The sequence below is a fragment of the Tursiops truncatus genome, chromosome 1 (assembly GCF_011762595.2).
Source record: "Tursiops truncatus isolate mTurTru1 chromosome 1, mTurTru1.mat.Y, whole genome shotgun sequence".
NCBI lineage: Eukaryota > Metazoa > Chordata > Mammalia > Artiodactyla > Delphinidae > Tursiops > Tursiops truncatus.
In genome coordinates, this window is record NC_047034.1 from 35,930,719 (window position 1) to 35,953,537 (window position 22,819).

Sequence of the window (22,819 nt, forward strand, 5' to 3'; positions counted from 1 at the left end):
CTGGAATTTACTTTGTTAGATGGTCTTTTTCTCCCAACAATTTTTTCACACTGTGTATACTTTTTATTGAAGTTTAACATATATTAAAGTGCACAATCTTATTAATTCAGTTCATTGAATTTTTACAAAGTGAACGCACCCATGTAGATAGCACTCAGATAAGACACAGAACATTATCAGCACCTCAAACTCCCCATCTTGCCCTTTCTCAGTTATTATCTTCCCAAAGTAACTATTATTCTGCCCTCTATCACCAAAGATTAGCTCTGCCTCTTCTTAAATTTTATATTAAAGGAACAAAAAGATGTGTATTCCTGTGTCCAGCTTCTGCTCAGTGTTATACTTAGGAGACTCATCCATGTTGTTGCATGTAGGATTAATTGGATCTTTTCTATTGCTATATTGTATTTAATTAATTTGTAAATTCAGCTGTTTAAATATCAGCAGTATTTCTTACAGGTACATATGCAAATCTATATAAGTTTGAGAATCTTTATATATATGCAAATCTATACATATTTATATACATGCAAACCTATATAAATTGTTTATATTTCTATAAGTGGAATTGCTGGGTATAAATATATTCAGTTTTAGTAGATACTGCCAAAAGATTTTATAAAATGGTTGTACAAATTTACACTTCCACCAGAAGCATATGAAAGGTCCAGCTGCTCCACATCCTTTGAAACTTGTTATTTATCAATTGTTTAAATATTAGCTATTCTGGTGGCTCACTGTGGTTTTTAATTTGCATTTTCCTAATGACTGATGCTGAGTACCTTTGCATACACTTATGAATGCCTGTTTAAAACTTTTCCCCAATGTTTACCTGTTTGTGTATCTCTTTATTGTTCTGTAGAAGTTCTTTACATATTCTCAGATTTTCCAATAAATGTAACACAAAAATTTTCTTCCAGGCTATAACTTGTCTTTCTGCTTTCTTAATGATGTCCTTGGTAATAGAAATACATTTTAATAATGTCTAATTATGAGTCTTTTCCTTTCTAGTTACTGCTTTCTCTGTTCTACTTAAAAAAAATCTTTGCCTATCATTTTATTTTTCATGTTTAAGTCTGTGATTCATCTCAGATTTATTTTTTGTATGGTGTGGAGTATGGTCAAAGTATTCATTTTTTGTGTTTTTTTCCCCTGTTGGATAGACAATTAATCTAATAACATTTATTTAAAAGGACCATTCCTTATATACCACAATGCCCATGAGTCAGGTGATGTGATATGTGAATCTCATTCCAGAGAGGTTCTCTTACTCTGGTTTATTTACTATACTGTTTTCATTTCTATAGAATTATATTAAGACTGATATCTGGTGGCTCATATCCTCTAACCATTTACTTTCAAGATTTACATGATAATTCTTGGCCCTTTGCATTTCCATATAAAATTTAGAATCAGCTTGTCAGTTTACACACACACACACACACACACACACACACACACAAAATCCTGCTTGAATTTGTATTGGGTTTCTATTGACTCAGTAGATCAATTTGTGGACCATTAACATATTTACATTTTTGAGTTTTAAATTCATGAACATGATATATCCCTCCATTTTTGAAGTCTTCTTGAATTTCTCTTAATATATTCCAATTTACATTATAGAAGTCTTGAACATCATTTATTAGATTTATTCCTAGATATCTTTTTCAAAATTTTATTTTCTAATTGTTTATTTCTTAAACATGCAATCATTTGACCTTGAATCCAGCAATTTTGCTAAATTTTCTTTTAAATTCAATAGTTTATCTGCCTATTCTTTTTGATATGCTGCATAAACAATCATGTCATTTGTGAATAATTATCATATTTTTAAATTCTTTCCTTTCCTGTATATTTTATTTATTTCTTTTATTTTATTGCATTGGCTAGAAACTCCAGTACAATGTCGAATGGAAGAGATAATATTGGTTTTACATAGTCATTATAAAGCATGATATTTCCTGTAAATATATGGCAGATATCCTTTATCAGATTAAGGAAATTCCTTTTGCTATCTAATTTGCTGAAAGACTTATCATGAATGTGTGTTCTAATTTATCACTCTGCATCTATTGAGATAGTCATATCTGTTTCTCCTTTACTTTGTTGATGTTTTGTATTACATTGATTGATCTTTGGAAAGCTAACCAGCTTTGAATTACTAGAATAAATCCATCTTGGTCATGATGTGTTATATATGATTATCTTGTGTGTGGTGTATGTGTTTGTGTGTGTGTGATTGCTAATATTTTTTTATTCAAGTATTGTAAGATTGGTTTAATATTTTTAAATTAGTCAATGAAATTCCTATTTTGACCATTATACCATCCTCTGTAAGTACTGCTGTGTTCAGTTTCTTAATATTTTGTTTAGAAAATTTGCATTTATGTTCTCAAGAGATGTTGAACTCTAATTTATTTATTTCTTTTAATGCCCTTGTCAGGTTTGGGCATCAAGATTATGCTAGTCTTATAAAATGTTTTGGAAAGTATTCATTCTTTTCTATTCTCTGGAATTATTTATGTAACATTAATATTATTTTTCTTTATATCTTTGCAATAATTCAGCAGTAAAGCAATCTGGATGTGAGTTTTTGTTGTTAGGTTTTTAATTACTGATTTAATTTCTTCAATAGCTCTAAATTTTTAAAATATTTTTAATATCTTATTTAATAAGTTTTAGTATGTTGTGCTTTTTAAGGAATGTATTTCATTTACATTTGCTAAGTTATTGGTATAATGTTGTTCATTATATCCTCTTATTATATTTTAACGTGTATGGGGTCTGTACTGATATCTCTATTTTAATTCTTGATAATGGTAACATTTTAAAATTTCTTTCTCTTGATTACTTTTACTAGGCATTTAAAATTTTTTCTAAGATTTTTTTGAAAAACAACTTTTAACTTAATCTTCTGTAGTGTATAACTAGTTTCTATTTTATTGATTTCTGATTTATTATTTCCTTTCTGATACTTTCTTTGAGCTTAATTTGGTGTTCTCTGTTCATTAATTCTTGATATGGAAGCTTAGATAATTTTGTTTTGGCTTTTATTTTTTTCTAACAGATATATTTAAACCTGTAAATTTTTCTCCAAAAGTGCTGTATTTGCTTCCCACAATCTTCATATTTTCATTATCATGATACAGAAAAATTGTCTAATTTTCCTTTTGATATCTTCTTCTATCCATAGTTTATTTTAAAGTGTGTCACTTAATTTTCAAACACTTAGAGATTTTTTAGTTATCATTCTTTTGTTTTAATCCTTTGAAACTTTTTGAAACATGTTTTATAGCCCAGAATATGGACAGTTTTGGTAAAATGTTACATATGCCTTTGAAAAGAAGGTGTAGTGTTTTATGTCATTTTCTATAAATTTCTCTTAGGAAAGTATGATTTACTGTGTTTTTTTTCCTCCACTTGTTCTCTCAGTTATTGATGGGAATTTGTAAAATACCTGTGTTACTTTCCTAGGGCTGCCATAACAAATTACCACAAATTTAGTAGCTTTAAACGATAGAAATTTATTCTCTCTTAGTTCAGAGGTCAGCAGTCCAAAATCAAGGTGTCAGCAAGGCTGGTTCCTTTTCCTGGGAGAAAGAATCTGTCCTATGCCTCTCTCCTACCCCTGGTGGCTGCTGCAATCCTTGGCATTCCTTGGCTTATAGATGCATCACTCCAATATCTGCCGCCATTGCACATTGCCTTCTCCTCTGTGTGTGTGTCCCCTTCCCTTCTGTCTCTTACAAACACTGTGGTCTTTAGATTGAAGATATACTCTGTTAATCCAAGATGATCTCATCTCAAGATCCTTAACTTAATTATATCTTCAAAGACTCTTTTGCCAAATAAGTTCACATTCACAGGTACCATGAGTTAGGACATGGAATATCTTTTTAGGGAATCACCATTTAAACTGCTACCATCACCAAATATGACTGGATTTGTCTATCTCTCCTATCAGCTATAGGGATTTTTCTTTATGTAATTTAAAAGCTATGTTATTACATACATGAAAATTTTGAATTATTATATTTTCCTGCTTAATTGACTCTTTTATCATAATGAAGTGTCCCTCTTTACCTTTCATAATATTTCTTGCCTTAAAATCTATTTTGTATGATTTCAATATAGATACACCAGCCTTCTTTTTTTGTTTCCTGTTTTTGTATTACATATGTTTCAAATCTTTTACTTTCATCCATTCTTTGTTCTATATTTAAAATTTACCTGGGAATTCCCTGGCAGTCCAGTGGTTAGGACTCTGTGCTTTCACTGCTGAGAGACTGGGTTCAATCCCTGGTCAGGGAACTAAAATTCCACAAGCCGCCCAGCACATCCAAAAAATAAATAAAAATAAAATAAAATAAAATAAAATAGATCTCTTGTAAACATCATATACTCAGATTTTGTTGTTTCATTCAGTCTGAAAATCTTTGCTTTTAATTAGAATGTTTAGGACATTTCAGATTAATATAGTTACTGATATAGTTAGGTTTAAACTAACTATAGTTATAGGTTAGTTAGTTACAGGTTTCTCACATTTTAAAATTAATCAAGTATTTTTATTATTCTATTTTTTTCTCCTCAAGAACATTTTAGCTGTACTTTATTTTCTTATTAATGCTATCTTAGAGACTCCAATGTTGATCCTTGATTTATTATAATCTAATTAATTATAACCTATTATAATTATATAATCTAATTTATTATAAATAATGCTTTTTACCACTTCCCAAACAATGCAAGAACCATAGCAGTTTAACTCCATTGATGCTCTCCTGCCATTTTCTACTGTTTTTTTTACATATATTATATATCTCACAAGACAGTATAGTTGCTGCTTTTATAAAAGTGGTATTTATTTATATTTATCTACACATTAACTCTTTCTGTTACACTTCCTCCATATTGCAGTTCTATCAGTTCTATGTGACACTATTTTCCTTCAGCCTAAAGAATTCTTTCTAAGCATTTTTGTATTGCAGGTCTTCTGGCAATAAATGCTTTAAACATCTTTCTACGTATGGTTCCTCTGTTACTCTTTTGTCTATTTACGATCCTTTTGTCAATCTGTGTTGTGTCCTGGATATTTTTTTCTGTCCTAGTTTCCAGTTCATTGATTTTTCTTCAACTGTGTCTAAACTGCAACTAATCTTATCCAAATTCTTAATTTCAGTATCAAATGCCCCCTCCTGGTTCAACTAACCTTCCCAGGGGGGAAAGTAGCCCAAATGCTTGGTTCTCACCTGGATTTTAACCTTCTGTGAAACCAGTTTGTTAGCACTCTGATGCATTCTGTATGTTTTATATTTTACCCAGCATTTTTTCTCTGCGGGTGAGATGGGTGGAGTGATGTTTGATTTGAATTATTGAGATTACCATTACCAGAAGCAGAAGCTTCCTAAAGAATTTTCATTTTTAATTTTAAGTGTTTTGGAATTTTGGATGATGTTACTTAGTTCCAGTTATATAGTGTTAGAACAACACAATTTTTTCTAACTATGTACTAGTCTTACTTCTAATTTTTAAGTGTATTTAGCTTTTTTTTGGTGGACTACTATATGATCACTTTTACATGGGTATAATATTATGATATCAAACTTAGGCTTGATAAAATGGATTGCTAAGTACTCTCCTTTACCTCTTGGAAACACCTGAAATTACATTTAGAAGTATATATTACTTGAAACTATGATAGAATTATAGGTGAAATTTTTTCTTCTATTTTTACAAGTTTCTTGGTCTATTCTAGCTTTCTATATCTGCTTTAATGAATATTAGTAATTTATATTTCCATTTATAGCATTTAGCTTTCCAAAATGTTTAACATACAGTAGTCTACAGTTTCATAAATATTCTCATGTTTACCCAGATATACTCAAATTCTACTTAGTTATGTCCACCTAAATTACAACTTCATAAAAACTTATCTCTATTAGCAAAGATTAAAAGCAAATAATGAAGGTAAAAATAGTTACAATTTAGTGACTCATTTGATTTCTCTCACTAGTTATTTTAATTCACTGCTTTCCCTTTTCCCAGGCATTCCTTGTGGGCCACCCCCAGCCATCGCCAATGGAGATTTCATTAGCACCGACAGAGAATACTTTCAATACGGAACAGTGGTGACCTATCGCTGCAATCTTGGAGAGAGAAGGCAGAAGCTGTTTGACCTCGTGGGTGAGCCGTCAATATATTGCACCAGTGAAGACAATCAAGTTGGCATCTGGAGTGGCCCTCCGCCTCAGTGCATTGCACCTAATAAATGCACGCCTCCAGTCATTGAAAATGGAATAAGGATGTCTGAGAACAAAAGCTTATTTTCTTTACGTGAAAGCGTGAGGTTTAGGTGTCAGCCCGGCTTTGCCATGAAAGGACCCTCCACTGTTGAATGCCAGGCCCAAAACAAGTGGGGGCCGGAGTTGCCCAGCTGCTCCAGGGGTGAGTCTGACTGAGGCTTTGAAGGGGCCTACAAATGACGTGAGTTGTAGGAGGATAGGGAGGTTAGTGTCGGTTCTGCGGGGAGGATGTGTGGTGAGCAGTGTGGATGGGTAAATTTTCTTGGGAGGAAACACTGAATAAAGCAGGTGTGTGTGTATGTGTGTGTGAATGTGTATGTGTTCAAACTCAGAAGCAAAGATAAATCTGGGTAAAGAATGTAAAATTTCCTTGGGATGACACTAGTGACATCATCTTTCAGTTCTTTCTTTTTTTCAGTTAAAATAATCTTTTTAAAAAAAATTTATTAATTACTCTTGAGTGTTTTAACTGCGAATATGTAATGACTGATTCTTCTTGTTAGGCACCGCTGTATAATCTATGGATTCACTTAATTTTCTTTTTATTAAATTTATTTATTTATTTATTTGTTTATTTTTTGGCTGCATTGGGTCTTCGTTGCTGCACGCAGTCTTTCTCTAGTTGCAGTGAGCAGAGGCTACTCTTTGTTGCGGTGCGCGGACTTCTCATTGCGGTGGCTTCTCTTGTGGAGCACGGGCTCTAGGCACACGGACTTCACTAGTTGTGGCACGTGGGTTCAGTAGTAGTGGCTCGCGGGCTGTAGATCGCAGGCTCAGTAGTTGTGGCGCATGGGCTTAGTTGCTCCGCGGCATGTGGGATCTTCGTGGACCAGGGCTCGAACCTGTGTCCCCTGCATTGGCAGGCAGATTCTTAACCACTGTGCCACCAGGGAAGCCCCACTTAATTCTTAAAACAAAGACATGAGGTAGTTACTATTCTTTCCATGTTTTACAGAGAAAGTGAGTCTTAGAGAGATTAGATAACTGTGCAAGATTAAATAGATACTAACTCTGTGAAGACAAGAACCCAAGCCTACCTGACTCCAGAGCCAGGGAAATCGAAAGCTACTCTAGAAATTGCAAGGAGTGAGGGATTTAGTGCAGGTAAGAGAATATAAAGGTGTTAAAAGGGCAGGAAGAGCAAAAGGAGGAAGGCAGTGTTCCCAGAGCTCAGGGGGCTGCCATTCCTCCTGGACTAGAGCACAGGCACCTGCACTCACTGAGCATGTATTTCCTCCAGCTGCTCACGCTGCAGAAGCTGCTGCTGCTGCCAGAACGTAGCTGAGGTTGCTGGAGCCTTCAGTCACTGGCATTGATAGAATTAATGTTGCTGCTGCTAAGGAAGAGCCATCAGTTGCCACTTCCTGAGCCTCCTTTACAAGAAGAATGACTTCTATCATCTTCCTACCTTTTAATTTAGTATATATGCCTCCAATTGTCAGAGCTTAACCAGGACCCAGCTGGCAAGGAAGATTAGCAGTTGTACTTTCAGGCTTCTGGCCCCAGCAGTCAAAGGAGAATGCAGAAGTGTAAGGCTGGGAGTCAACAGAGATTTAACCAGCACAGCACTTGAATGATCACATCACAGTGCACTTATTAATCAAGGCAAACAGGGGGGTGATGAGCCCTGAAATTGGGTGCTACAGCATCAGAGTATTTACAGAGTCCTTAAGGGGGTCATTTATTCTAGTCCAATGCCCCATTCTATATTTGAGAAAGCTAAAGTCCAGAGAGAGAAACTGACCTGATCTAAGCCAAAATGAAATGACTTTTCATGTTACTACAGTTTTATATAATTTAGGAGATTCCAGTGCATTCTGATTCTAAATTCAAACCAAGTGTATAAAGAGACAGAGGCTCAGTTACAACATATGGTATGGAATATGCACTCTCATTGTGAGGGCTGTAGGTTTTTTAGAAGATTTCATTCAATGGTTGCCCATCTTCTCATTGGAATGAAGTGAATGGTTAAGCAGGACCTGGCCCTGTAGAGTGCAGAAAGGAGACTTACCTTCTCCACCAACCCGTGTCAGGTGGCGTGACCACTGGAGAGGAGCTGGAAAGAGATGAGAAGAGATGTATGAATCTTGTTTGTCACAGCAGAGTGTGATAGGTGATTGGGAAATCTGTTGGGTGAGATTTGGGCTCAAGCTTTCCTTATGCCAGAAAGGTGGATATAAATTGGTGGTGCCAATAAAAATTAAAATATAAAATTAAAAATCCATCAATAGGGGCTTCCCTGGTGGTGCAGTGGTTGAGAGTCGGCCTGCCGATGCAGGGGACGCGGGTTCGTGCCCCGGTCCAGTAAGATCGCACATGCCGCAGAGCGGCTGGGCCCGTGAGCCATGGCCGCTGAGCCTGCGCATCCGGAGCCTGTGCTCCGCAACAGGAGAGGCCATAACAGTGCGAGGCCCGTCTACTGCAAAAAAAAAAAAAAAAAAAATTCCATCAATCTAACAACTGTGTACTAAGTGAACAATAAAAGGAAGAATTGTGTAGGGGAACCGTTTGTTCTGTCATCTTGGGTGTGTACTTTAGATGAAAAACCATGAACTCTAGATGTCTCAGTTCTAGTTACTGTCCTGCAGTCTATCAGTTCTATGACTTTTCACAAGACTCTCTCTGTCTCTGTCTCTGTCTCTGTTCAATTTTGCCATCAATAAAACGAGAGGGTGTTAGTCTACCAGATTTTTAAAAACAAATAGATTTATGCTGTTGATTGTCTTAGCCAGTTTACCACCGAGGAAAAGTTATTTTCACACAATTAACAGCACTTTGGTTCTCTTTCCCTAGTATGTCAGCCACCTCCAAAAGTCCCGCATGGTAAACACACCCCAAGCCACAGGAACAACTTTTCTTCTGGGCAGGAAGTGTTCTACAGCTGTGAGCCTGGCTATGATCTCAGAGGGGCTGCTTCTCTGCATTGTACGCCCCAGGGAGACTGGAGCCCGTCAGCCCCCAAATGTGCAGGTGCCTATACTGTCATCTTGTATGTGGATCAGTCTCTTTGTCCCTCACAGGAACATCTCACTCCTGTGTGTGTGTGTTTTTTCCTAGTGAAATCATGTGCTGACTTCCTGGACCAGTTACCTAATGGACATGTACTCTTTCCACTTAATTTTCAGCTTGGAGCAAAAGTATCCTTCGTTTGTGATGAGGGGTGAGTGTGAGTTTGCCTGGCCTACCGAGCACTGAAACTGAGGTCAATTCAAAAAGGCAAGGTTTAGTGTGATTTTTAAAATAGGAAATACTCAGGGATGTTAAATTTGGGGAGTGTATATGGGAAGTTAAGAGTAAGGAACAGGTGTAACTAATAACATAACATATGAAGGAAAAACTGACACGTATATTAGCTGGCATGCTTAAACACAAATACAACTACTGTTTAAGAGTATACATAGGTGACACATTAAGTGAAAAAATCATATTTTCCAAGCATAAAAGAAAAAGAGTAATTTGGAGAGTTCCAGAAAAAGTTTGATATGTGACAAAAATCTTATTAAAAATAAGATCATTTAAGAATTATTTCAGAAAAATTTTTAACCATCCAAAGTGAATTTTGTAATAAGAGAGAAAGTATAAGAATAAGCATTTTTCATCCAGTCATATATCACCTGGTTGATAACAGGCCAAGGGCTCTGAAATGGTATTATGGTGGCTGATATTAAAGTTTTAAGTAAGGTCATTCACTTGACCTTACACAGCATGCACATCTCTACATGGGAAGTATCAAGCATGGGCAACAAAGTACCTGATCTCAAAATGTTCCAAAGAATCCTTGACAGGCACCAAATAACATTTAGGAGAATTTTGTACAAGAGTCATTTCCAATCTCCTTTCGTTTTCCCCCCAGAACATTCACGCTTACTCTTCCGTAGCCCAGCGTGCTGTTGTGAGCCTTCTGCATAACCACCACAAATATAGAGACAAAAGAACAATCTTTGTTCTCTTTCCAGCTATTCTCTGCTTGTCCAGTGCAAACTGGGAGCTGTTTTACTAGCTGTTCCAGTGTCATCACTTGGAGGATGTTTTATTCCAATAATGACTAAGTAGATTTATCAGCTTTACCGTGGGATGCACAGTGAGAGACTGATTTCTCTGAGCCTAGGTCCAGGATCACGGCGATGGCAGCTATGCTACAACTGCCTTCTTCAACTTAGGCTGGGACTATATTATGTGACCACGTGACTGTGCTTTGCTGTTCTCCCTCACTGGAAGCTGTGACTTTTCCAGATTGATGTGGCCTCTGAACCTCTGCCACCTGCTGGTTTCAGATCCTCAAAATGCTGAGATTTTTGCAAATGGAATGGCATTTTGGCTTAAGCAGCTCACATATTCACTACCATTTTCTTCCTTAGATTCCAGTTAAAAGGCAATTCTGCTAGTTACTGTGTCTTGGTTGGAATGGAAAGCCTTTGGAACAGCAGCATTCCTGTGTGTGAACGTGAGTAGAAGGGATAACACTTCAGGCCAATCTCTCCCTTTAATCTATTTGGTAATTTGACCCATGGCCTCCCCAGCCGTGGTTCTTCTATTTTCTAATCTGAATTATTGGTAAATAGTTGCTTATTTTAATAGTATTTTATTGGGGATCAATTTGTTGCGATGCACTTTGTTGTGCATCATGTGTTTTGAGAACTATCTGATCAATCTCTGTCATTTAGAATTCTTTGTTTTACATGATAAATCCTGCTGTAGTTTGTCTCTGAATCAGGAGAGATTAGCTAACGTGAAGCTTTGACAAATTTCTTTCTTTCTTTTTTCCTTCCTTCCTTCTTCCTTTTACTTTTTTATGCCATCAAGGTGAAGTCACTCTACAATATTCCTGTCTATTTGCTAATATACAAATATGAAACATTCATTCATTCAATTATTTATTGAGCACATACTATGTGCTTGATGTTCTTCCAGGCACCGGTGTTATAGCAGTGAACAAGATGAGCAAATTCCCTGTCCCATGTTATTTATACTCAAGTGGGAAGATGTACAAGAAAGAAAATAAATTAAATCTTATGGAGATGATAGGTCAGAGCAATGCAGAAATGAGGGGAAAGTGGGGAACAGCATTACGCAGGGTGAGCAGTTTAATACTCCTTAAACTCTCAAAATTTGCATCTAAATAAATTATGCAAAGATTCAGAAATAATGAGCTGATTAGAAAATGAGTCTCCTATGTGCAATGCCACCACTGATTTCTCCTAGTCTACCCATTTGTATGTTCCCCAATAGAAGATAGGACTTTGCCTCATCACTTGATCCTAAAGATTGGAAAATATATAAATTTTAAACTAATCCAAATTTTACTAAAATGTTTATGTTGCAAGAAATCTGCTCAGTTATCCTATGACACATTTTATAGTAAAACTTTATTAAAAAAACATAACTTCTGTATAGATCCTGTCATCCAAGAAACCCAACTTTCACTGAAGTAACATGACAAATGGCTGTCCACTGGCCTGGGTTAGAGCTCAGTTACTGATTGTACTATTCCTCTTACTTTTCATGACTGTTTCTAATTTAAGTAGCTTCTTCCAAATCCCAAGCCTAATAAGAAACACTAAATAGAAATAAGGAAAGGACTGTTTAAACAGACAAGCAGATACCAGAAAGAAGTAACAATTTGAATCCTGACGGAAAGTAAAGAAATAAAAATAATGATAAGCAATCCCATGCATCAAAAAAAAAAACAATAACAAAACAGTATGGATCATTTAGAGTTTTTACAATGAACCGTATATGTTTCAATTCATTGTGACAGCACTACTGTCATAATCGGTTGATGGTCACTATGGGTAAGTTATTAAGGAAAGGTTTCATATGATTAGGTGATTAGTACATATGGAATACATTGTAGAAATATTTCCTGAGAATGTAAGTTCCCTGGAGAACAGAGACTTTATCTGTGCTCTTCACCATTTCATCCAGCCGGCCCTGACGAGTGGCTGACACAGAATAAGTGCCCAATGTGTTGATTAAATGAATGAGTTACTCTCCAATAGATTCTCTTTCTTCTTTAAAAGTTTTGGTACGTAATTAAAGGTGTAAAGTTTCTATCATCCAGAAAACTTAAAAGTCTGGAAGATTCAGGATAGGCAAATTCTTTTGTACTTTTTCAATTAAAAAAAAATGGGATTGAAATCTCACTTCACTTAGTCCATTCAGTGTTTTTAGGTAGTACCAACTATAACACCCAATGACTATAGATTACCTGTGGTGAAAACTCATGAATGACACTTAGAGCTTTTGCCTTCTTTCCAGAAATCTTGTGTCCAAATCCTCCTGATATCCTTAATGGGAGACACACAGGCAAACCTCTGGAAGTCTTTCCTTTTGGAAAAGAAGTCACTTACACATGTGACCCGCACCCAGAGAGAGGGATGATCTTCAGCCTCACTGGGGAGAGCACCATCCGCTGTACCAGTGACAGTCAAGGGAACGGAATTTGGAGCAGCCCTGCCCCTCGCTGTGGACCTCCAGGTTACTGCGCGCTACCCCACATTCCAAATGGATTCAGAATATCTATACCAGACTCTCCAAGTTTCCGTAATTACAATGTGGTGTTTATTTGTGCACTCGATACACTTAAATGCCAAAACAATAATAAATGGTTTTAAGATACATCAACATGTAAGATTCTGATGATCTTTGCTTCTAGAGGGCTGGTGAAAAGCGATGGAGGAAGTGGGTGGCGGTTCTAGTTCTAATTAGAATTAGAAGGAAAATGTTTTCAAAGCATAGGAACTGAAAGCAAATACCTATGAACCTTAACTAGCATAAGTTGTACCATCTTCACAGGTTTTGGAGAGAAGCACAGACCAGCAGAGAACAAAGCCTGGCAAAATCGCTTTTAATTACCTATTTGTCCAGAGACCACTGTGTGTTCTCTCTGAAAACTGGGCTGCATTGTAAACAAAACACAAAGATTCTTTTAGCCAGTATGGGCTAAGTTCTAAGTTAAGATAAGGCTTACTTGCTCCTTGGCCCCCCACTAATTTCAGCTGTTGAAGTTTTCCCTCTTTGGTGGAAAGAAAAAGCAAAGCAATGTGAACTCAAGGGAAAAATGCAAAATAGAGTGTTTATTTCTAAGGTCTGGAGAAGGTATCCTAAGGTATCCAATACCACTATGACACCCACACTCAGACAGTGAAGAAGGAAGGGGAAAGTAAATTGTCAAAGTGACCCTAGTCCCGGCATAACATACTGACTGCTGAGGAACTCTGAAATAAAAGAGCAGTTCTGAAAGGAAAGGGACCAAGAATGGATATTCAGAAGTCGTTTTTGCCCTCACTCTCCTTCTGTAACACCATGGCTTCAGCTTGGGGTGTCCCTATGAGCCTGTTTACAAACACAGACACCTAGTTCAGATTCACTACATCGAAAGTGAAAGGCAATCTTCCCCTAAGTTCTATGACTTTTTTCACCAGTACCCTATGCTGAGATGGCAGTCCTAGTTTTATCAGCTAGATTTTTTAGACTGGAGACCTGCCAGACCATCTTCATGTGTGATTTGGCCTTAGGTAGTAGATTTTAGTCGTAAGGGGGACTCCTTGAACTAGAAGCTAGTATAGCTAATATTCAAGCTCTAAAATGAAAAGAAACAGGCAATATAGATGGATGTATTTCCTGTGAAGCCACCTTGAAAATAAGCCAAATTTTCATATTGAGAAAAATCACTTAATTATATGTTAAAGAAATGAGAAATTGGTTTGCAAGTCTTCATACAGAGAATTATCTGGGTGCAGAATTGGCTCTAGCATAGCTTTTAGTCTTTGAAAAAATAATTGAAAGGGAGGTGGAGGACAGCTGGAATAGAAACTAAAAGAGAAGTTAGTGTCAAAACCAAGTGGAAACGATTTCTATTTTTCCAAACATATACACTTTTTTGATTTCATACTACTTGAGTCCAAAGTGAGTTTTCACTTCTCAAACCTAGAGCTTTAGGTGTAGGGGCTTGGAACTAAAGCTAGAATTTGATTCAACATATACTTCACACAATGTTTCTGTTTTTGTTTTGTTGTTGTTTTTATTTTGAAGCGATGCTGTGTATTTCCTTGTTGTGTTGAAATAACCAGCTTAGGAATCATACCTAGAAAGTTGGTGTCTGCCTCCTAGTTTCAAAAAACATCTTGAGTCATCCATTCTTGCTTGTAAGCATGGGTTTTGATACACTGAAGTACAAAGAAACCAGACCAGGTGTAACCTGGGCAGAAACACTCCTCTGTCTCCCTAAAAATGTGAAAAATTGAATTGGAGCTGTCTTTTACAGTAAATGATATGAGTAAAATGCCCAGATAGCAAAATAGCCTTCCGGATAGTATATTTTCTAATGGGCACATGCTAATGGAACTTTCCCTTCAAAGATTACAAGGAAATTATCTTTCCACAACTAAAAGTTTCTTTTGTTCTGATATCAAATCTAACAAGAAAGAGAAAAGGAAGAATGGCCTTGGGTATCTTTTTGTTAACTCTGATGTTCTTGATTTTTTGGTCTCTAGGTCACTGTAACAGCCCAGATCACTTTCAATTTGCCAAGTTGAAACTCCAGACCAATGAATCTGAGTTTCCCATTGGGACATCTTTAAAGTATGAATGCCGCCCTGGGTACCACAGGAAGTCATTCTCTATCACGTGTCTACAAAACCTCACGTGGTCAAGTGCCAAAGATGTCTGTAAACGTGAGTAAGCCCTGCATTGGAGCGTTCCTATGTTTGTCAAAGTATCTCTAGGATCGTATTTAATTTCTCCAAATTGTAGAGATAAGAAAACTTTGTCAAACATGTTCACATAGGTGGAGGTCAGAGTTGGTCTTGTAGGTCACCCCTAATTATTGGTTGAAATGCTTGTCTCCTGAGCATGTTTCAAGGAATATTTGCAGGAGAACTCCATGTTTTTTATGGGGTAGTGAATAATGAATTACTCCAGATCAGGAAAAAAATCTGTAAGGAGACATAAACTGTTTGAATAACGAGGTAATAAAAACTTTTATACTGGTGGGATATAAGGCCACAAATGACCTTTATATTTAGATAAGAGATTTGAGGCACAGATAGGAGAGATTTAGAGGGGAGGTCTCTTTGAAAGTGGTGCTTAGTGGGTGGCTATCCCGAGGCAGTCTGGTGAGGTTCCTCAAGGTGAAAACATCTGTAGAACCATCAGAATTGCATGTGCTCTTCAGAAAGCTGCAGTCAGGTGGGGACTGACTTGTTATACACTAACAAAAGTTCAAATTACTCTTCCTGGCTCCAAAATTCTCTTTCTTTCCCAAGGTAAATCATGTAATACTCCTCCAGATCCTGTGAACGGTGTGGTGCACATAGATACAGACACCCAGTTCGGATCCAGAATCATTTTTGCTTGTAATAGAGGGTGAGTGGGCAGGACCATCTCTTGGTTCAAGAGTTCCAGGACAGCGATACTACCTTCTGGTCCTATCTTGGAAAAGAGGACTAGGCTATTACCATCTGTTCTCAAGAAGCTTGAACATAGGTGTTTAACTCCTAATTGAAATGGACAAAGGTATGACAAGATTTGAGGGGAAATCTGTCTCCTTGCTGGAAACCAGGACAGTACATACAAGAAAAGTGAGGTATTCACCAGGTAGAAAGGAAGAAAATGGGGGGAGGGCATAGTCAAACCGTACAAACAGCGCTTGCCCAGAGCAGACATTGCTGAAAGAAGGGGAAGGCCACGGAGCCACTGTGTAGAAAGCAGATCTTATAAGGTAACTGCACTCTTCGTTTGCTAGGGCTGCCATAACAAAGTAGGACAAACTGGGTATCTCAGAACAGCAACAAAAGTTTATTCTCTCAAGGTTCTGGAAGTTAGAGGTCCAAAATCAAGGTGCAGGCAGGACATGTTCCCTCCAGAGCCTCTGAGGGAGGATCCCTCCTTGCCTCTTCCAGATTATGGTGACCTCAGGGCTTCCTTGGCGTGTGGCGCATCACTCCCATTTTTGCCCCTGTCTTCCCATTGCCATCTTCATTCTGTGTCTGTGTCTTCACATGGCACTCTCCTCTCTGTGTGGGTCTATGTCCAAAGTGCTCTCTTTTTGTAAGGACTCCAGTCATATTGGATTAGGGCCCAGCCTAATAACCTCATCTTAACATGATTATATCTGCAAAGGCCCTATTTCCAAAAAAGGTCACATTCATGGGGATTGGGGGCTAGGGTTTCGACATACTTTTGGGGGTGCACTGCTCAACCCATAACAGAGTCCCCTGTGAAAATGTCAGACATAAAGTGTTTACTGGGCAGCAGTCCCACCCACAAGGGTGCTTACCCTTGCTCAGTCTCAACCCCACTCCCAGTGGGAGCAGCTGAACCAGTTAGAGAATATGGGCTAAATTTGCACTGCCATGATAAACACTGAAAAGGAACTTGTGGCCTTCAGCATATTTGCTAACCAAGGCCTTACAGATCATAGTACCTATAATCTGACAAAGTGAAATTAGAGTAAATCTAAACACTTCTGTCTTTCTCCAAGCATTTTTAAGTACAATCTATAAATTCTCTGTCTGTACCCTCTTTATAATGTATTACGGAATAAGAGTGAACCTCTCAATGGCATAAAATAGAAAACGGTTGAGCTTATGATATGTTACAGGAAATTAATGTAAAAAGAGCAATCTGAAAAATCAGAAGAATTGTCCTCTTACAAAATAGAGTTACTTCTAAGAAATAAGAGAAACTTTTAGAAAAATCTCCTGTTTACGTTTTTAACAAGATTCAGTTGCACGCTGTTTCTGTGAAACTAGTTAGGAAATAGAGAATCTTTGCATATGAATAAAAAACACAATTGTCAAACTAAAGAAAAATTCTGTGATAAACACACTGAATATTGTAGAAAATTAAAGCAGAGAGTAAGAAGATAAATTCATCAACTTCTCCCAGCATTAAGTGGAAAAGGATGCAGAAGAAGAGAAAAGAGAAGATATGTCTAAAAGAGTACTGGGATTCAAATTACATGTAACAAAAATTCCAGAAGGGAAAACAATAAGCCCATATTTAGCCATCACTAGGTAATCATCTGTATTTCAGGGATCATGAAAAAAACCTCAAGAATGCAGAAAGGAAATTAATAAACTATAATAGCTGCAAAAGAAATTAATTTGTATTGATATCACATTGATCCTTCACATCACTAAATTGCAGAAGATGGAGTTTCTAATGAGCTAAGCTAGTATTCACATCTAGAGGCTACAGATGTACAGTAAAGGATAAGCAAGGACCTAAAACTCACACCTGTGTACCTTACAGGAAGCATACTTCCTGGGAGAAGGAAAAAGATAAACTCAGGCAATCCATCAGTATTTTCTTAAAGGATAATGATAAATGCTGGTGAGGTAGAAAATTGCCAAAAGTCAAACAAAAGAAAAACAAATTTTTGAAAAAGTTCAAATATTTTCAACAAAGTTATAAAATGTATACAATGACAGAACTAGTTGTTAAAAAGTGAAACTTGACAATGTAATCATAATCCAGTAACAATTTCTGAAGTCATAAAATATATCCATAAAACTAGAAAATAGAAGAAAGCAAAAAAAATCATAGTCTAGACTTTTATTACATAGGAGATGGGTAGACTGTATATATTTTGACACCAAAATTGAGAAAATAGGGTTGAATACCTGTGTTGTGTATGTATTGGGTTGGCCAAAAAGTTCGCTTAGGTTTTTCCAGAGGATGTAGCGGAAAAACCTGAACGAACTTTTTGGCCAACTCAATATACAACACATGAAATGAAATTTCAAAGGAACAAAAATTGGTTATTTAGCTTCCAAATTATTAGAGCAACTGAAAGAGGTTCACCTATCTGGTTCATGTAGCAAATGAGAGGGAAGAAAAAGGAATAGCATGGACTATATCCATCTCATTCACCAGAAATAAGCCCCCTTATATTTGGGGCAGATCGGCTGTATTCACTGCTATGTGCTTACTACTGAACATCAGGAAGGAACATTATGAAGTGATGACAAAAGCAAGATCAACCATACCATTTAGTTCAGTAAATTTGAATGGTTTAATATCCCTGTTGAAAAACAAAAGTTTCCAAATAGGATCAAAAGCATCACAAATCTTGTTGTATTTACAAGAAACATGCCTAAACTAAAATGCCATAGCAGTGTTAATATACAATATGTATATTTATGTATATCAGGAAAATGCAAAAAGAAACTTAAGTAACAATAATAATATAAGAAAAAACAGATTTTAAGAAGAAAATTATCAGGCAGGTCTACAAAAGTATTGTTTTATTTAGGTACTGGGTACAATCCAAAATGAAACCAAGAAATGAAGAAGCAGAGCGAGCCATGAGGAGTTAGAGAGGAAATATTCCTTTCAACAGTGAGAGGATAGAAAAAGAGAAATAAGAAAAGTCAGATAAAACAGGTGGAGTTTAGGCTAGTCCTTGAACTTCTTTCAGATTGTAGCCTTTCAGATTTGCCATGCATGTATGCATGCTGAGGAAATTGATGGGATGTGTACAGCATGCCTATTTTTCATTTTTGGTTTCAGGTATCAACTCATTGGTCACTCAGCTGCTGAATGTATTATCTCAGGCAATACTGTCTTCTGGGATTCAGAGCCACCAATTTGTGAACGTGAGTTGAAATCTCTAGCCCCATTTATTCCATGCTCAATCCTACAGTTGGCCCCTAGAATTACAAAGGATAAATTTCATCCCTTTTGGCAATAGTATCCTTCTGATATTTGAAGAAAACACTCCTACCCTTAAAGGTGCTCACAATGTTCCAAGCTTCTAGTTCCTCCTGATTTTTCCTTATCCTAGGGTATAATTTATTTTAAATAATAGTTTGGAAGTCATTTAGAAGAGCACCCAAATTCTTCTATTGTTGGTTGAACACCTTCCAGGTTGAAGATTGTTCTCTTTAGTGAAGTAAATGAATACAAGGTTAGTGAAAGTGCCTTCCTTCCTGTCTGTCAACTCTTAATCCCAGGTCATCTGTTCAAGCGGTGGGCCCTCCCTGCTCTCTTATTCTTTGTCTGGACAGTGACATGCCATCTTTCCCATGAGTTGTTTGGAATATGAACTTTCTACACTTCAGGGCACATAGAGAAAGGAGCAGTTGCAAATTAACAAAGAACATAAAGATATAACCCTGGGTTTGGTGATAATATAAAAAAATCAGCTCGGTTCTTTGTGACCAGCTAGAGGGGTGGGATAGGGAGGGAGGGAGGGAGATGCAATAGGGAGGGGATAGGGGGATATATGTATACGTATAGCTGATTCACTTTGTTATACAGCAGCAACTAACACAACAATGTAAAGCAATTATACTCCAATAAAGATGTTAAAAAAAAAAGAAATCGACACTCTCCAACTCAACTGATAGTAGGATAAGTGGTAATCAATTTTCTAACAGGCCAGTACACAGTATGTATCAAAAACCTTAACTGTACGCAAGCCTTTAATCCAGAAATTCTACAGCTCATGACTTTAAAAAATCACCGTGGGTTTCTGCGAGGATTGATGTACAGATGTTGCCTATATTATTATTTTATGATAGTGAAAAATTCAAAAGAATCTAAATATTGTGCATATTTGCAAACAATGTTCTGGAAATAATCTACAAAATAATAATCTTATAAAGGTACATGGAACGTGTTCTAATAAAAAAAGTTTAAAATATGCCGGAATGCATTTGACAAGAGAGAGAACACTTTCAAATGGAATCAGTTAGTATGTTTGTACTCTGAAATATTACTTAGATGACAAAGATATTTTAGAAAAAAAAATGTGTGTTTGTGTATTAATGATTGCACATTAAATAGTTAATAGTGATTCCTTCTAGATAATGGGCTTAAAGGTGATTTTTATTTGTATTTTATAAATTTTCTACAATAAATATGCATCTTCTTAAATATTTTCTTAAGCAAAATTAAATAAATGTCTACTTTGATATTCATGCCAAAAATGATAGAAATATTTTATGTGCTCAGGAATGATTTAAAGTGCCTAGAAATTATCTGTTACTTGAATATTAGATTAAATTTGTCGATAAGATTATCTGTGCTTCATACCTTTTTAGCGGTAGTGTTTTTGGTATATTTTTTCCCACTTCTTCTATATGCTACTTTTTCTTGAGTCAATATTGGCAAAATATATTTTCGTTTCTAACATCCTCATTTTCAAGATTATTAGCATAGAGTAGATACACATTCATTTATTTTTTTACTTCTGAATCTGTGATTGTTATGTTTGTCGTGTGTAATATTGTGTATTTGTGTTTATTTTTTATTAGTTGTACCAGAGCTTTTGGGTTTTATTTATTTGATAGACTATATTGTATGCTATACCATATTAATAACCAATAGAATAAATCCAAATGCCCTCTACAGAGAAAGAATTGAATTAAAAATAGTTAAATAACATATAGCTTCTCACTTAAAAGGAGAAGTATGTGGACTATAATAATATATGGATACATTTATTGAAATAGCATTAATTGAGAAGAGCAGAGGTCATAATATTGTGGCTATCTGCGATTGTGTAAAAACATGTCTGTACATTAGCAAATATTAGACAAGAGCAGAAGTGTTCTGAATAGTGACATTTTGATCATTTTTTAAACTGGTTACCCAAATTCATAATTGGATATAACTTTAAGAAACTGAGGTTTTAACTTGCTGTCCCTTTTCCCAGGCATTCCTTGTGGGCCACCCCCGGCCATCGCCAATGGAGATTTCATTAGCACCGACAGAGAATACTTTCAATACGGAACAGTGGTGACCTATCGCTGCAATCTTGGAGAGAGAAGGCAGAAGCTGTTTGACCTCGTGGGTGAGCCGTCAATATATTGCACCAGTGAAGACAATCAAGTTGGCATCTGGAGTGGCCCTCCGCCTCAGTGCATTGCACCTAATAAATGCACGCCTCCAGTCATTGAAAATGGAATAAGGATGTCTGAGAACAAAAGCTTATTTTCTTTACGTGAAAGCGTGAGGTTTAGGTGTCAGCCCGGCTTTGCCATGAAAGGACCCTCCACTGTTGAATGCCAGGCCCAAAACAAGTGGGGGCCGGAGTTGCCCAGCTGCTCCAGGGGTGAGTCTGACTGAGGCTTTGAAGGGGCCTACAAATGACGTGAGTTGTAGGAGGATCAGGAGGTTAGTGTCGGTTCTCGGGGGAGGATGTGTGGTGAGCAGTGTGAGTAAATTTGGGGCAAGGAAGCACAAAATTAATAAAATGTGTGTTTGCACTTGTGTGTAAGTGCCTTCATTTTGAGAAGCAAGAGTTTAATTATTCAAGGAAGGAGACATTTGGGACTCTCATATTGAGGAATTCTCAAGGCAAAGTACCAGTTCCAATATCTCTCAGTTGTATTCAAGAATGATGTGGACTTTCTGGTCAGCTGTATAATAATCTTGTTTACTCTTTGCAACACTCCTTTGAAATAGTGCTATCCTTATATCCATAGGACAGTGAAGTTAGCTTGGTCTTTCAGAGGTTAAATAAGTTGTCTAAATTATGTGCTACTAAGTGGCATATCCAGGAATAGAATGCAGTGTGTCAGCCCCTAAAGTTGAATGCTCTGGTTCTTGACAGAACTTTGCTTTATAGAATTCTACTTTTATCAGCATCTATCACAGAAAGAAACTGGCTTATGAAGAAAGATATCATAGCCTCAGAATAGTGGCAAAGACTTTAGAGTTTGTTTTGGTCCACCTCCTACATTTTATCATTAGAAATCTGAAATTGAAAGTGCAAGTAACTTGCTCAAAGCCAAACAGATTTTTCATTCATCTTTAATTAGGTACAGGTTAAGTTGAAGTTCAAATGAGTTCTAATGCCCCTAGCACATACCAAAAGGACTGTGAATGGAGGCAGCCACACCTTGAGTTGAATATTCTCTAAGAAATGTGTCCTGTCATTACAAGGACTGGCTTATTTAGGGGATTTTGTTCTCAATGGCTGGTCTTGTCTTCTTATGCCACAATAGCTGGCATAAGAAGGACTGTAGAAGTGGATTGGTAAATATTGTGGTTGATACTAGGGACAGAGAGGGAGCTTACAATTTTTCCACCAACCCATATCAGCCTTGTACAACCAATGAGAGGGCAGCTGGGAGGACAAACAGATACAGTATGGGTAATTACTACACTTTGATCATAGAAGTGTGAAAAAAAGAGATAAGGGGAAATCTGTTACAGATTCAGGCTCAGGTAACCTTCTCATTACCTGAAAGATGAGGCTGTAAATTGTATTGCCTTTCTAGCAAATATGTGAGTTGGGTAGCCCACCAGTACTAGTGACTCTATACTAGAGAGCCAGCAGTGGAAGAAGAGACAGCATGCCTGGTGGACTAATGAATGTATTTTAGAACTTGTGCTGGGAAGGACTGGGTTCTAATTCTCTACCTTGTACTAGCTGTGAGGTTTTTGGCTACTTCTCTTCCCTATCCAGAACTTCCACATTAGTAAAACAAGGGGATTGGAGTATCATTTGACTTCCTTTGTTATACCTGTACCCCTTGGAAGGGTTAGAATTTAGCAAA

General features: G+C 36.8%; 1 protein-coding gene across 1 annotated transcript in view; it reads left to right on the forward strand.

Annotated features, from left to right (window-relative positions):
- Positions 1-22,819, forward strand: part of LOC101324585 (complement receptor type 1) — a 110,897-nt gene that overhangs the window by 42,273 nt on the left and 45,805 nt on the right. Inside the window, exons 5-13 of the mRNA XM_073802654.1 lie at positions 6,049-6,447; positions 9,099-9,275; positions 9,363-9,465; positions 10,664-10,749; positions 12,564-12,782; positions 14,801-14,980; positions 15,572-15,671; positions 18,822-18,907; positions 20,971-21,369. Coding sequence (XP_073658755.1) covers positions 6,049-6,447; positions 9,099-9,275; positions 9,363-9,465; positions 10,664-10,749; positions 12,564-12,782; positions 14,801-14,980; positions 15,572-15,671; positions 18,822-18,907; positions 20,971-21,369 — 1,749 coding nt within the window. The remainder of the gene's footprint in view (positions 1-6,048; positions 6,448-9,098; positions 9,276-9,362; positions 9,466-10,663; positions 10,750-12,563; positions 12,783-14,800; positions 14,981-15,571; positions 15,672-18,821; positions 18,908-20,970; positions 21,370-22,819) is intronic.